General features: G+C 33.2%; 1 protein-coding gene across 1 annotated transcript; it reads left to right on the top strand.

Moving 5' to 3' along the window:
* Positions 1-5,707: 5,707 nt before the first annotated feature.
* On the top strand, positions 5,708-12,203 carry LOC128558753 (uncharacterized). The gene is made up of 4 exons (XM_053548942.1): positions 5,708-6,088; positions 7,037-8,606; positions 9,400-9,496; positions 10,006-12,203. The coding sequence occupies exons 1-2, from the start codon at positions 5,708-5,710 to the stop codon at positions 8,414-8,416; spliced, it is 1,761 nt and encodes a 586-aa protein (XP_053404917.1). The 3' UTR covers positions 8,417-8,606; positions 9,400-9,496; positions 10,006-12,203.
* The last annotated feature ends 898 nt before the right edge of the window (positions 12,204-13,101 follow it).

Raw genomic sequence — 13,101 nt, 5'->3', positions numbered from 1 at the left:
AAAAAACTGAGGACTATATGAATCTGCTATTATGCGACTACCATTTTTTTCCCCGCAATTTTTCTATTTAGTGTCTGTCACATAATGCCTAGAGGTAGGCTAGCCACTAGACTGATAGTAAAGAATTTGTCACAAAATTTCAGATTTTTGTGATTTTCTTTTGTTTTCCATAATAGTGACAAAATTAGTGCCAGTCTATTTTACAGAATCTGATATTGTCTCAGAGAAGTGATGGTAATGTTGCACCTAGGATAATACTGACTGGCTATATTCACAACTTTAAAAACAAAAATTAAATGAAAAATATCATAGTCAGGAGCTAGTCAATGTTAGATGTTGCAGGAAATTTTAAGAGAGGACCATGGATATGCATGACCTTAAGATGTTAATAATATGGTTACTTTATTTATTCAGAATATTTATTAACTCAAATGCTGCCTCCAGAAATACTGCATAAGCATAACCATGATAACTATGGTTATTATTACATTTTAACCACCAGCTCCCCACAACTGCAAATCAAAGCTTGTGTTTTTTAAATTTAAGTCATGATTTGAAATTAAAATTGCTGTTATATGTCTCCTTAAAGATACATATATAAAATAGTACTTTTTAATGACTGCCATGTGAATTAAATTATGGTATCACACCTAATACCTGATAATCATTCTAACAAATGGTTACTTTTTTTTTCAGTCTAAATGTCTGATTTACCCAGACATCTCTGTTACAGCTATAAGTTGAACTTGGAAATGAATTTAGGCTGCTAATATACATGCATTCTAACCACATATTTTTGATAATACAGAATTTAAGTAGTTTGTTAAACACATTTTATGCAGTCAATGGTCTTTTACATTATATATCATTGTTATTTTATAAATCATAAAAAGAGAAACTATGAAATCCTACACTCACAAAGATCATGACATGCAAAGTAATGGGGACAGAATAGTTGAAAAGGAAAAAGCAGATAAAGGATTTCTACAGCTGGAAATTAGTTAGTTGCTGGATAGTTGAGTTTAAAATTGTTTAAATTTAACTATAAAATATAAAGAAATTTTTAACTTAATCACAGCTGCTGCTTCCTGGACATGTCACAGGCTAGACCACTGGCTAAGTATCTAGCTAGTACCTGCTTGGATTTGAAGTTAAATTCCACAAACTTTACAGTGACTGTTGATATTAATTGCATGTACTGCATGCAAATGATTTAGTGAAAGGAAAATTAAGTTGGACTTTTTAGTTACTTTTTTGTCCACACTCATTTATACATTACATCTAGGTATAACACACCAGAAGAATTTTATTTTTAATATGTGTAGGAGAAAGTAATGAATGGTGGAGTAAGTAAAATGCTGTCAGGTGCCACATTTACACAAATATATAGTTTACCTACTGAATAAGACTAGGGCTAATCTATATTGTTTCCAAATAATGCAACAGGATTTGAGAATATGATAAATATATATTTTAAAAGGGCACATATTTCCAGTTTCACTGTGAGTCTGTTGTTCACTGGAAAAAAAGTAGTAAGACAGCAGAAAGTAAAAAATCATACACTTGGACAAGGAATTTTTCATCTATTTTTTTTTGTACAGTTCTATCTTTTATCTTTTCACTTTGTACCTTTGAATGATATAATACAGAAATGCCAAATCCTTATTACTTTGTAAAAAAAAGTTTGATATTGTGTACATAATTTGTTACAGATACATAATAATTCTGGTAAAAATTTATGGTCACATTTTATTAAATCAGCCGCATTTTAGCAGAAGAATTAAGCTATATTACATTTTGATGTTTAATGTTTTCACAATTCATGATTTTACATACTTTAGGCATAGGAAATAGAGATCAATATAACTGCACCTTTACTAATCCTACCAGGTGTTCTGTATTACAAAAGTGGATCTATTGTGACATTTTGATACAAGCAAAACTGTATTATCTGCACTCTTATTTACCTACAGGTACTTCGTTTTATTATTGGCTTGTTAAAAGTTAATTTTTTACCATATGTAAGTTGACAGAATCATAGGAACCATGTCTTGAGGGGTAAATCAAACACAAATGAATAAATCCTTAATGATTTTGTTGTGCAAAAAAGTATGATATTGTGTCTTAAACAGTTTTCATTTTCCACTCAATTGTGTAATTGCAAGGGAAGTAAACTAATAGATCTCTACTTATAAGTACTAGCCCAAGGCAAGAGTTGCCATTCTTTGTGGATCACAACTTTAAATTAAAAATTAAAACTTCTGTTATTGATATTAACAAAACTATCATAAACTTCACATTTGTGAAATCATTTTTGGTTATTTCAAGGACTTGGAAATTAATTTCTAGACTTTATTTAATGTAATTCTATCATTGAAAATTTTAGGGCCTATCTCTACATACTTCCATGTGGTTTTATTCTGTCTAAAATCATAACATGGAATATTACTCTTGTGATAGTAATCACAGGCAATGAAGTGCAGTATGGTGTGAAATTACCCCCCTTTAATTGATATGCACTTGATATCAATGTGAAGTCATTTATAAAATGATTTTCTGGAAATTAATAAGCTGAAAATTGATTCTCTCATTGTTTTGTTGTGGCATATATAGCAGCAAAAGGTCAAATTCTTTATTAATGGAATAAATACAAAATAACACATTTTGGGTCATTTCTGTCTACAAAATGCTACTTGATGTAGCTTAATTTGCAACATTTTTTCTTTAAAAAAGTGTAAAAATTATACTTTTTATTGTTGGGATAAGATTTCAATCTTATAATCTGGCTTCATAGTATTTAGATATGTATGTAATTTAAATGTTTGACATAATCATACTGGTCACTTACATATTGAGGCAAAGTATACATTTAATTTTTTTTCTTTGTAGACTATACATTTGCATTTTTAGCAAATTTCTAAAATCGCTGTTTAATGTAGTATGGAACAAGCTTTATTACTTTTTGGTATAATTGTATAGCCTCAAACCTCTGGTAACACTTAGGGGGTCAAGTCTCATATAAGATCTAAAGTGTTCTGATGCAGGACAAATTTGATATGAATATTTCTAAGCATTCTTACTTTTATTTAGCATAAAACTCTGCCTGAAAATGAGACAGAGTTTCACATGTAAATCCCAGGCACCTATCTTAAGGGTCAGTGCTACACTTCTGGACCATGCACATTTAATCAATTGAACCAAGAGCTTTAAATAATTTTATATATACTTCTTTGATGTACCTAATGACATTTTTCACTTTCAATATACATCTGTATTCTGTTCAAAGACCTTAATTATTAATTTAGGGAAGTAATTATGGTTTAAATTGCTAGACTAAAAAAAGTATATCTTCTAAAGTGAGTGATTATTAAAGATGACAATTATCATTCAAATAGGAACTAAAATGTACAAAATTAGAAATAAAAAATAGAGCCAAATTTCTATGTACAAATTGTAAAATGCATGTTTTATTTATTTTTACATCTTTTTGTGATTATCGCCTCTGTTTAAAACTTGGTTTTTAAAGCTGTGTATTTCTACTAATTTCAATGAAAGTCTTTTTAAAACAGTCTTTATCAACCATTTCATGATTAACAAAAGGGAGATAGTAATATATGAGCTGCACCATGATAAAACCAACATAGTGTGTTTGCATCCAGCATTGATCCAGACCAGACTGCGCGGATGCTGCTCGCTTTTAAAGCCTATTGCAATTAGAGAAAATGTTAGCGAACAGCAAACCCACACTGTTGGTTTTCAAAGTCGCCATATGACCTAAAATTATGTCGGTGCGACGTTAAACCCCCCCCCCCCACCCCCCTAAAAAAAATGTTGGTTTTCCCATGGCGCGGCTCATATATTTAGGAACATAAACTGATGCTTTACATTTAATTTTAAAAGCAAATCTGTGTCATTCTTGAAATAATTGTTTCTATACTCCTAAATAATATTTGAGAAGTACAAGTGGTCAGAGATAACAGCTTCCACAAGACACAAATCAAATTGACTGTCTAAATAAAATAAAATAACAAAAGATATACCCCGAGGTGGGGCCTCAAAATCAAAGGGAGTTAATCCAGTCAGTACTTCCTTTGACATTTCTTTGCAGATGTAACTTTTACATAAAATTGGAAGAATAACAAAAGTGCTTGGATAATAACCTTGATATAACTTGCAGAGTTATACCTGAATGTGGATGTATTGCAAATAACTAGGAAATATTGGGATATGAAGTGTATAAACTTCGGAGAATAACAAAAGAGAAGGTAGCGAAAACGTGTGACAAAATATGAAAGATTACTGGCACTTTACATGGTGTTGACTTGTTGTTTTGTATTTTAAACTAGAACAACAATCAACTAAATGTGCTGTCGTCAGTAAAGTCTACAAAAACAAGTGTCAGTGACATTACTAGTTAAAAGAAAGAGGGACTGCTTACAAATTATATGCAAGAAAAAAAACAGGAATATGGACAACATGAAAAGCTACACAAAAGGTAATACAATTTTTGGTATTGAAGCATTTTTTCAATGTTATAACAGGAAGTGTAAAAAGTGGTGTATTATGGGATATGATGTCCTTGTTAAATTTTTAATGATTCGTTAAAATTTTTAACGTTCCGTTAGATGATTTAACGCTTCGTTAGCTAACGAAAATTTTAACAACACTTTCAACAACTGAAAATTTAACATTTCGTTAGCTAACGTAATAATTGTAGTTAAAAGGAACTACTTCGTACCGCATTGCGCATGTCTGCGCAATAATACATCATTCTCAGTGCATGTGTTTCGACAGTGCAACATCACTGGAGGGGGATCGCACAGAATCAATGGACAAAACGATATCAGGCGAGGATTTTGCTCTTGATAAGGAACAACCTTCTTCCGAAGACTTCAGGTTTCTTCTGGAACGTATAGAAAGGCGTCTTTCGGATATAGAGCAGCGTCAAGCTTCCGCGTCTCGTGCTGCTGGAGGCAGCCATTTTGGTAACGTTTTTTCTCAACCGGAAACGGAAACTAGACAGCCGCCATCTTCGGCCGCTACTAATTTGCCACACCAGGCCTCTGCTTTTCCTGGTGCAAGTACTAAGGGAACTTCAGCCAGGCAGCCTGAACCCGATGAGATTCAGGAACGCTTCAATTGTTTGAAGTCGTCTTTGGACAAAATAATTTTACCAACGGATCTAAAAGTACACGATTCTAGAAATGGTATTAAACGTGAGGATCAGCATCTACTCAATGTTGTAAGTAAATGCAGGAGATACACAGAAACAGCTTTGAAATATTTGCATTCTGTTAGTGAGGATGAAGGGCCAGTAGACTTGTCTCCATTAGTAGTTATCTTGACTGCACAGATTAAATACCTGCAGGACGAGTTCTCGGCATTATTAGTGAAAGGTCGCTTTGACAATAATACAGCTCATTTTTTCAGAGCACTCCAACGTAATAATTCAGGCTTTACCAGTGAAAGTTTGAACAATGTTCGCATAGCAGCGGAATTGTGCAGCATTCCACGTCCGGCACCACCGTATCGCCCACGGACTTCAGGGTTTGGTTACCGTCAACCGTTCACGAACAATTACTATAACCCTCGACCAGGTCGGGGACGAGGTGATTCATATAATTCATTCAGAAGCAATCGTTCCCCTATGCCAAGCCATACATTTGAGAAGCCCTCGAGTGATACTAATTAATACCATTCAAGTAATATGAGAAATCCTTTATCAGAACAGTTACATAATTGGGAAAACATTTACACTTCTAGTACAATATTGGAATGGATTGCTGACGGAGTCAAATTTCCATTTACAAGTGAATGTGCTTCATTTGAATTACCTAATAGACAATTTAATTTGAAAGAAATCGACTTCATTAAGAAAGAGATTGCTGATTTACTCTTGTTAGGTTGTATTGAACAATGCGATGTTAAACCATTTTGTGTTTCACCCATAAATTGTGTACCAAAAAAGAATGGCACTTTTCGCCTTATCACTGATTTGCGTGAAGTAAATAAGTTTTCTACACCACCAAAATTCAAATATGAAGATATTGAAACTGTTAAAAAATGTATTTTACCGTCGGATTATATGGTAACGCTCGATTTGAAGAATGGGTTTTTTCATATACCAGTGCATGTATTCATAGACAATTCCTTGGTTTTCATTTTCAGTCGGTGTATTACCGGTGGACCGTTTTGCCTTTTGGACACTGTTGCAGCCCATACTTTTTCTATAAGACATTACGCCCTGTGCAAACATTCTTACGTTCAAAGGGTTTACGTTTAGTACTATACGTTGACGATTTCATTTTGTTCGCTGACAAATGTACTATTTCTAAACACACACGTCTATTGCTGCAGTGTTTATCGTCTCTAGGCTGGACAGTTAACTTTGACAAGTCGGATTTAACACCGTCTTTAGTTAAAATTTACATTGGTTACGAAATTACCAATAATGGTGTTGAAACAGTTATTCGTATTACTAAGGACCGCATTAAAAAGTTACGCAAGGATATTAAAAGAATTTTGAAAACTTCCGTTGCATCGGCAAGATTTTTAGCCAGAATCGCTGGGCAGTGTATTTCTATGTGTAAATGTGTTATCCCAGCTAAACTTTTGCTTCGCAATATTTACAGACTTCTTAGAAGTAGGTGTTCATGGGATGATAAGTTAATGTTGGACCAGTATTGCTGCAATGACTTAATTTGGTGGTTTGAATCTCTTGCTAATTGGAACGGCATTATCGTTCAAAGTCAAATACCAGACGTACAGCTAGTTACGGACGCATCCGGATTTGCTTGGGGAGCATGGACAGGTCATTTGAAGGCTCAGGGATTTTGGAGTCGAGATATCTCGTACCGCAGTTCAAATTACCGCGAATTGCAAGCAGTGTATATGGGGCTAGACTCATTCATACGCGAACTGAAAAACAAAAAAGTTCAGGTTCTGTCAGACAATGTGACTGTAGTAGCCTTTCTAAACCACATGGGTGGACAATCCCAAGCATTAGACTCCATAGCAAGGGACATTTTTCTACTAGCATGGCAGAACGGCATCACAATCACAGCATCTTATTTGTCGGAACAGACAATTGGCAAGCCGACATGTTATCGCGCCTTCACTCAACGTACGAGTGGATGCTCCACCCAAAATTATTTCAGTGGATCGACCAGATATGGGGACCTCACACGATCGATCGTTTTGGGTCCATGATGACCACTCAACTTCCAACTTACAATTCCTTATTTTGGGATCCGCTAACGTCGGGCGTAGATGCACTCGCTCAAAAGGATTGGAACTTGCACAACAATTACGTGAACGCTCCATTTGCTTTACTTCCGAAAATATTAACACTTTTGATAGATCAACAAGCCGAGGCTACAGTAATAGCACCTTGGTTGCAAGGTCAGCCATGGTTCAATCTTTTGAAAAGAATGTCAGTGACCAGTCCGATACCTTTGGCGCTTTCAAACAGAACTGTGATTCGTGTTGGACCGAAAGCAGAACCGCTAAAGAACCCAATGTGGAAACTTTACGCGTGGAGACTATCTGGTCAACAAGATTACGCGTATTAGGTTGGCAAAGTACAGTAGCAAAAACAGTGAGTTTTAGTATCGCTCCTACAACATTAAAAACTTATAATAAATGTATTAACCAGTATGTGCAGTTCTGTAGACAGCATCATGTAGATTTTTCAGACAATACAAATACTGCTACTTTGGCTAAATTTTTGTATGAACAGGCCATAAAGACTGAAAGACCTGAGTCAAGTTTGAATCTCACATCCGCGGCAATTACCTTTTTGTTTGAAGCTCTCGGAAAGTCATCACCAATGCACAACCCAGATATTAGGAGGTTAATAGTAGGGTTGGTGAAGACTGGAACTAAGAAACCTATGAAACGTAATTCTCCAATGCCAATTCAACCGTTTGTGGATCTGTTTCATAAATGGGGAGATAATGCATCATTAACTTTAAAACAATTACGTCAGAAAACATTGACAATTATGGCATTTACGTTCATGGCACGACCTTCAGATTTAGCACCGCGTAGTGAAATTCTTAATTCTGACTCATCATCATTAGAGTCTATAGTTCTATCACTGACTGATGTTACTTTTGAAGAAGATGGACATTTGACAATTAATTTCTGGGGAATTAAAAATGACACCAACAGACAAGGTTTTCGCGTTTCTGTACCCTCAAATAGTGATACACTAATGGATCTTGCAACATGCTTGCAAGAATATGTGACGCACCATGACATTTTGGGTCCAAATTCGGCGTTACGTCATTTGAGAAAACATCGATTAAAGTTACGTCACAAAAAAAATGGTGGACGTTACCACGTGTTCGCGGCAATTAATGCATTTCTTGTTTTCAATAATACTCTACCTTGCCACAAGAAGAAAATGAAGTGACATTTATAAACCTTTCCGTATTTTGCAATTCCGTTTCTTTAAAAATTTCAAATGATTGATAATTTACCCCCCTTTGAATCGACACGCCATTTGTAAACATGGAAGGTCGCGGAGAAAATGAAACTACCAAAAACAATTATTTGATGATTCATTTCGATTGTATAAAGAATGACAGTTAGCGAATCTCAAGGTAAGTAAGTATTTAAGCGACATGTAGTGTTAAGAATATTATTTGAGTTCATATCGACAGTTTTGTCCGATATCTTTTCCAAAAATAGCCCGGATTTGACACTAATGACAGATTCGCTGTAGATTTAGCGCAGTTCACAATCACATTTTATTTACAAGTGTCAGTATATTGTAGACTATATTTTATTTACTAAATTTGCCATGAATTTAACTTTTTTTAAATCGGTTTTGACTCTTATTCAGTAGAATCTGTATGCAAGACAATTACATGAAGACCTTGTGACTCTGGTGCCAGACAAAAATTGCAAAAGCCAGTCATAATGTTTAGTTACATATTAAAGTTAAAGCCCTGATCATTTTATAAATACAGCCATGCCATGAAAAGTGACTGATTAGATATAATTGAAACACATTTATTGTCGGCTTCAACCACTAATTTCTTACATGTATGTCAAATCAGTCCATACATAAACTTCTACAGGGCATAGTAGATATTGTTTTTACTTGGAAAGAGACAGTTTTGTCCAAAGCTTTTCATGTTAAATTTGCATACTGTTCACTTGGCCATTATATCTGGATTCCTCACCATTTTGTACTGTTCTTGACAAGTGACTAAAAACCACTTGGTAAAATAAATAAACTTTAGATACATTTTGTTTTGAAAGCCTTGCCAGGAATTCAAACATATTACTCTTTTTTATAGAAGTCTTTTAGCTAAATATGTACTGAGCTAACTGCCCAGGGCATTTTTATCTTGCATTTCAGCCTTTTTGAGTATTTTTTTCATTTTACAGATCAACCACTGAGGATTGTTTGGCTTGATGCAATGACCTTAAACAGTGAAATGATTTTCCAAGAAGGTCTATACACAACAAGCTGGATTTTATGGGGGTTTGTAAATTTCTTCATACTTTTTTACAGTTACTATACTGCTGTTCTAAGAAAGATAAAGACATTAAAGTAACATAAACATAAATGATCTATTTCATTCATAACATTTTAAGAGAAATGATTTTGATTATAGACCAATTCAACAAATATATAATACATTAAGAAGTGAATAAGTAATGACATACAATAATTGAATATACCATGTATGTATTTTTTCATATTTTCAAAATTATTTTTACAGTATTTGTGTTTACATTAAGTTTGATTGCATGAATTGTATGTCTAGTCTGTAGGAATCTTAACTAGTTTATGTATTCTTGAAAAAACTTTTTCTACATGAATACTGTAAGATTCTTTGATGAGTTTATACTTATCAATCTGCTTTCATTCAGCTTTTAACAAAAAGACTCTCTTAAGCTTAAAAAGATGCTTTACAGTCTTATATTCTGTAACCTTATACTAATCTTATTAAAATGAAGTTCTAATGTTGATGAATTTTTCTTTTGCAGTGAGGAAAGAACTATCAATATGTAAATGGGAATGAAACAAGGAATTAATATGTTCTACTGATCATCCAGCGGAAATCATGCCTGTGGAACAGAATGCATGTCACAGATACTGATATGAGCAAATAACTCCATATTGCACAAATAAGGCCATGTTTCCTGCCCTCATGACCTGAAAAAGTTAAAAATTCTAGTTCAAATTACAAATGTGTTTCAAGAAAAAGTAAACTTAGTCAACTGTGAGAAATATTGGGTAAAAGTAGTGTTTTGATGTCATGACAGCTGTGAAGTTGTTTGAGAAGCACTATCCTAATTGTTCTATCAATACAGAATTTAACTTATAAATTTTCCAAAACTGCATGCATGAAATACTAAGACAGTCACATGTCTGTTGAATGAATCCTAGTTGTTTCAAAGCTACAACATGTGTGACATTAAAGCACAACCTTTGGAGGAAACTTTTTTACAATAAAAACTGCCTTGGCTTGCCAGTGTGAGTGTAGGAAGGATTTTTCCAGAAATGGCAGAAAACTACCAATATAGCAGAAAATATTTGTTACTGGCTAAATATAATGTATTTTATTTCAAGAATTAATCATGTTAATCCATGGTTATAATTGTGTTATAAGATATTTTTACATGACATGACCATTGCAGAAATAGCTAATTTTTTTGCAAAACATTGTGAGTTGCCATGGTAACACAAATTTGAATTAAAATAATTTAGATTTGTTTGATTATGTAAACAGCATGTGTCTTGTTTATATTCTGCTAATCAGACTATGTTCTGCAAGAAAATATCTTTTATATATATCAGGAAAGTATGTAGTTCTCAAAGACGTTATATTACATAAAATGGTGTTTGTTTTTTTATAAATGATCATAATTGACCATTTGTGGTGTAAAACAAATGTATACTGAACAGATGCTAAATGAATATTCTGATTATTTCTGGAAAATTTACAAAAAACTACTATTTTAAGAAAATAGTGCACTGTTGCCATGGTAACATTACTTTAACTTTTAAATTATTTTGGATATCATCATATGTAAACAACATCTTTTTTGTTTATATGTTATATATGTTAAGCTGTATTATGTTAGTGAATATACTTAGTATCTTCATATGTAATAATTGCATCAACAAAGCACTATGTTATTACACAAGCCTGCCTTAAAATGGCAATAGTTGTAACTGAGAGAGGTGTATCTGAAAATTATGTATTTCTCAAACCATATTACATTAATTTTCATGGAATGATGTCTACTCTCTTACTTTTAAATAAGAAAACAGACAGCTTTTGATGTAAATATATGGAAAAACACTTCCAATATTCAACTTAATACAAAGAAATTGCCAAAAATGTTAGTATTTTTGTAAGAAAATACCACATTGTTGCCATGGTAATGTTAGTATTTTTGTAAGAAAATACCACATCGTTGCCATGGTAATGATTCACTGATCAGTATATCTAAGTCTTTTGAAATTTTAGCAAACTCACAGTTGATAATAACAGTCTAATAATTATATCTTCTTGCCTGATTTTCTTTCTTACTGTTTAATAGATAAGGTGTCTATAATAATAAGATTAATGTCCTAGTTTTTGGGATGTTGTCTAATTTGATATCAAATAAATTCTGTATCTTATTCAAAAGAATGTCATAAAACAGTTGTCTGTAAACTGTTTGCACACTAGAAAAAGTTAATTGTATATTTATTTCACATTCTATGTAATTTATTGCTAGATTCATCAAGAGACTGTTAAAAAAGAGGTTAAACGACAGTGTTGCTATAGAAACGATTTTTAGAACATAAATATTTTTATACTACATGAAAGAAAGAGACAAAAAGAAATATATACCATTAATTGCATGTTGCTTTTGTTATTTTATCATGTATTTTATTTTGATATTATTTAAATATGGTGTCATTATTAAGATATACTACCTCAATTTTGATACAGTTAGACAAAAACATAGTGTCCGAATAGTGGTAATATCTCCATGACGACGACTGATTTTTGTTGTCAAATTGAAGATTTTTACTCAGAACGGGTCAGTCTGTCAGATTAGCCCAAAACCCCATTTTTGACCAAAATTGCATTTGGACCCAAAATCTCATGCTCTGTCACATATATTCACAGAACTGAACGCTATCGACCTACCGATAAACTTCCATTGTTTTTAACGCTTAAAGAGCCTTACAGAGCGATTTCTGCAGATACGGTTGCCAACATTTTGGAGAACTCCATAAATCAGGCGGGTCTTCAAAATCATTTAGGCCAGCAGGTGCATCTAGAGCAGTAGAAATGGGGATTCTACCTGAGACTGCCATGCAGATTGGAAGATGGAAGACTAAGGAAGTCTTTTTAAACCATTATGTATATCCCAGAGTTGATCAGGAATATACAACTGAACTGTTTTCATAATCGCAATTATGAAAGTGTGTATACAGCACAGTTATTGTTTTATAGTTTTGCGTTTAAGTTCTGTTACATTCAGTGAAGAGATCACTACCAGTTGTAAATATTTGAGCAATTCATGCAAGGATATTACTTTAAATGTACATGTCAGTTGTCCACACTTGTGCTCCTTTACGGATCTTCATTTGTCACATTATCTCTAAATGAAGCAACATAATACATTACTTAAAAAGGTATGTGACTTTTAACGTAGATTTGTAAAATTGTAGTTAAAAGGAACTACTTTGTACCGCATTGCGCATGTCTGCGCAATAATACATCATTCTCAGTGCATGTGTTTGGATATTTTTGGATATTTACTTCAATGATATTGAGGCTATTCTGGACCAGGATTTCATCAACTACAGCCAGTAATCCCCTTCCAGAGACGTAACTGAGGATAAGCAACATAATACATTACTTAAAAAGGTATGTGACTTTTAACGTAGATTTGTAAAATCAAAATTTAACGACCGTTAACTTAACGATTCGTTAAATTTAACGAAAGTTTTGAACAACTGGGCCATTATTTTACTCTTTTGAAAAAAATGTATTAACAGTATGAAAGAAAAAAAAACACAGCGGAGTTCGTCTTTTTATTTCCTTTACATGACCGCATAATTATAAACATTTATTT

This window comes from Mercenaria mercenaria, chromosome 7, assembly GCF_021730395.1.
Source record: "Mercenaria mercenaria strain notata chromosome 7, MADL_Memer_1, whole genome shotgun sequence".
NCBI classification, from domain to species: domain Eukaryota; kingdom Metazoa; phylum Mollusca; class Bivalvia; order Venerida; family Veneridae; genus Mercenaria; species Mercenaria mercenaria.
Note: the sequence above shows the minus strand (reverse complement) of the source record. Positions and strands in the feature narration are given on the sequence as shown.

What these genes read in the sequence shown, in the direction of transcription:
- LOC128558753 (XM_053548942.1), top strand. Translation starts at nt 5,708, where the DNA reads ATGAGAAATCCTTTATCAGAACAGTTACATAATTGGGAAAACATTTAC. An exon ending in TTTTACCGTCGGATTATATG is followed by an intron (nt 6,089 to 7,036) that starts GTAACGCTCGAT and finishes TTTTTCTACTAG; the next exon opens with CATGGCAGAACGGCATCACA.